The 918-nt window shown below is 61.3% G+C and overlaps 1 protein-coding gene across 5 annotated transcripts in view; it reads left to right on the top strand.

The window, feature by feature from the left end:
• CCNY (cyclin Y) overlaps positions 1-918 on the top strand; it is a 331023-nt gene that overhangs the window by 94727 nt on the left and 235378 nt on the right. Inside the window, exon 1 of one of the 5 annotated variants that reach the window (XM_040450997.1) lies at positions 7-265. The exons of the other annotated variants lie outside the window; for them this stretch is intronic. Within the exon in view, the coding sequence (XP_040306931.1) occupies positions 112-265 (154 nt within the window). The 5' untranslated portion in view covers positions 7-111. Of the gene's footprint in view, positions 1-6; positions 266-918 lie in introns of those variants that run through there. 5 annotated transcript variants of the gene reach the window in all.

Raw genomic sequence — 918 nt, 5'->3', positions numbered from 1 at the left:
CTCCCGCGGCGGCGGGCGGGCGGGCCTCCCCTTCACGCCCCCGCCGCCCGCGCCCCGCGCCCGGGGACGGGGAGGAAGGCGAGAGCAGCAAGAGTCGGGGGGCCACCGAAGATGGGGAACACTACCTCGTGCTGCGTGTCGTCCAGCCCCAAGCTCCGGAGGAATGCCCACTCCCGACTGGAGTCCTATCGACCCGACACGGACCTGAGCCGCGAGGACACGGGCTGCAACCTGCAGCACATAAGCGACCGGGAGAACATCGACGGTGAGTGCGGGCGAGTCCGGGTGGCGGGGCGGGGACCTCGCTGAGCCCCCTTCTGACGTCCCCGCACCCCGCCTGCATCCGCGGTGCTCTGCCTGCACAACCGGGCGTCTGTACGGCCGAGGCTGCTTTTGCTTTCTCAGCCTGCTTCTGTAACCAGGGCAGGACGATGTCTTCGTCTCCGTAACCCGGGAGCTCGGGGTCCTCCCGACCCCGAGTGGCCCCCTCGGATGTACCCCCGAGTGAGCGGCGGGGAAACTTTGCCGGCGGGCGGCTCGGGAGTACCGTGGGGGCACAGGGGCGCAGGTCGCGAGGTGACAGGAGCTGGCCCTCGTCCAGACTTGAGCGGCCAGTTCTGGGGCGGGGGCGGCCCGAAAGCCTGCGTTCCAGGCACTGTCTGAACGTAGCTACAAGCCAAGTTGTGCACGATCAGAGTGAGCTCGTTTGTCCTTTAAAAGGCGAAGGGAATGGATGATCCTTGGTTTAAATGAGGAAGGAGTGAATCCCATTTTGGAATCAGTCTCTACCTAGAGTTAGTTAACAGGGTTGGCATGTATCAGCTTTCCCCGGAAACTTATAAATTGACCCCAATTGGCAGTTCCCTATTTCCGTTAAAAACTTAAAAAAAAAAAAAAAAAAAAAAAAAAAGATTTTTT

This window comes from Herpailurus yagouaroundi, unplaced genomic scaffold, assembly GCF_014898765.1.
Source record: "Herpailurus yagouaroundi ecotype Mexico unplaced genomic scaffold, PumYag 203, whole genome shotgun sequence".
NCBI lineage: Eukaryota > Metazoa > Chordata > Mammalia > Carnivora > Felidae > Herpailurus > Herpailurus yagouaroundi.
This window is presented reverse-complemented; position numbering and strand designations above follow the sequence as displayed.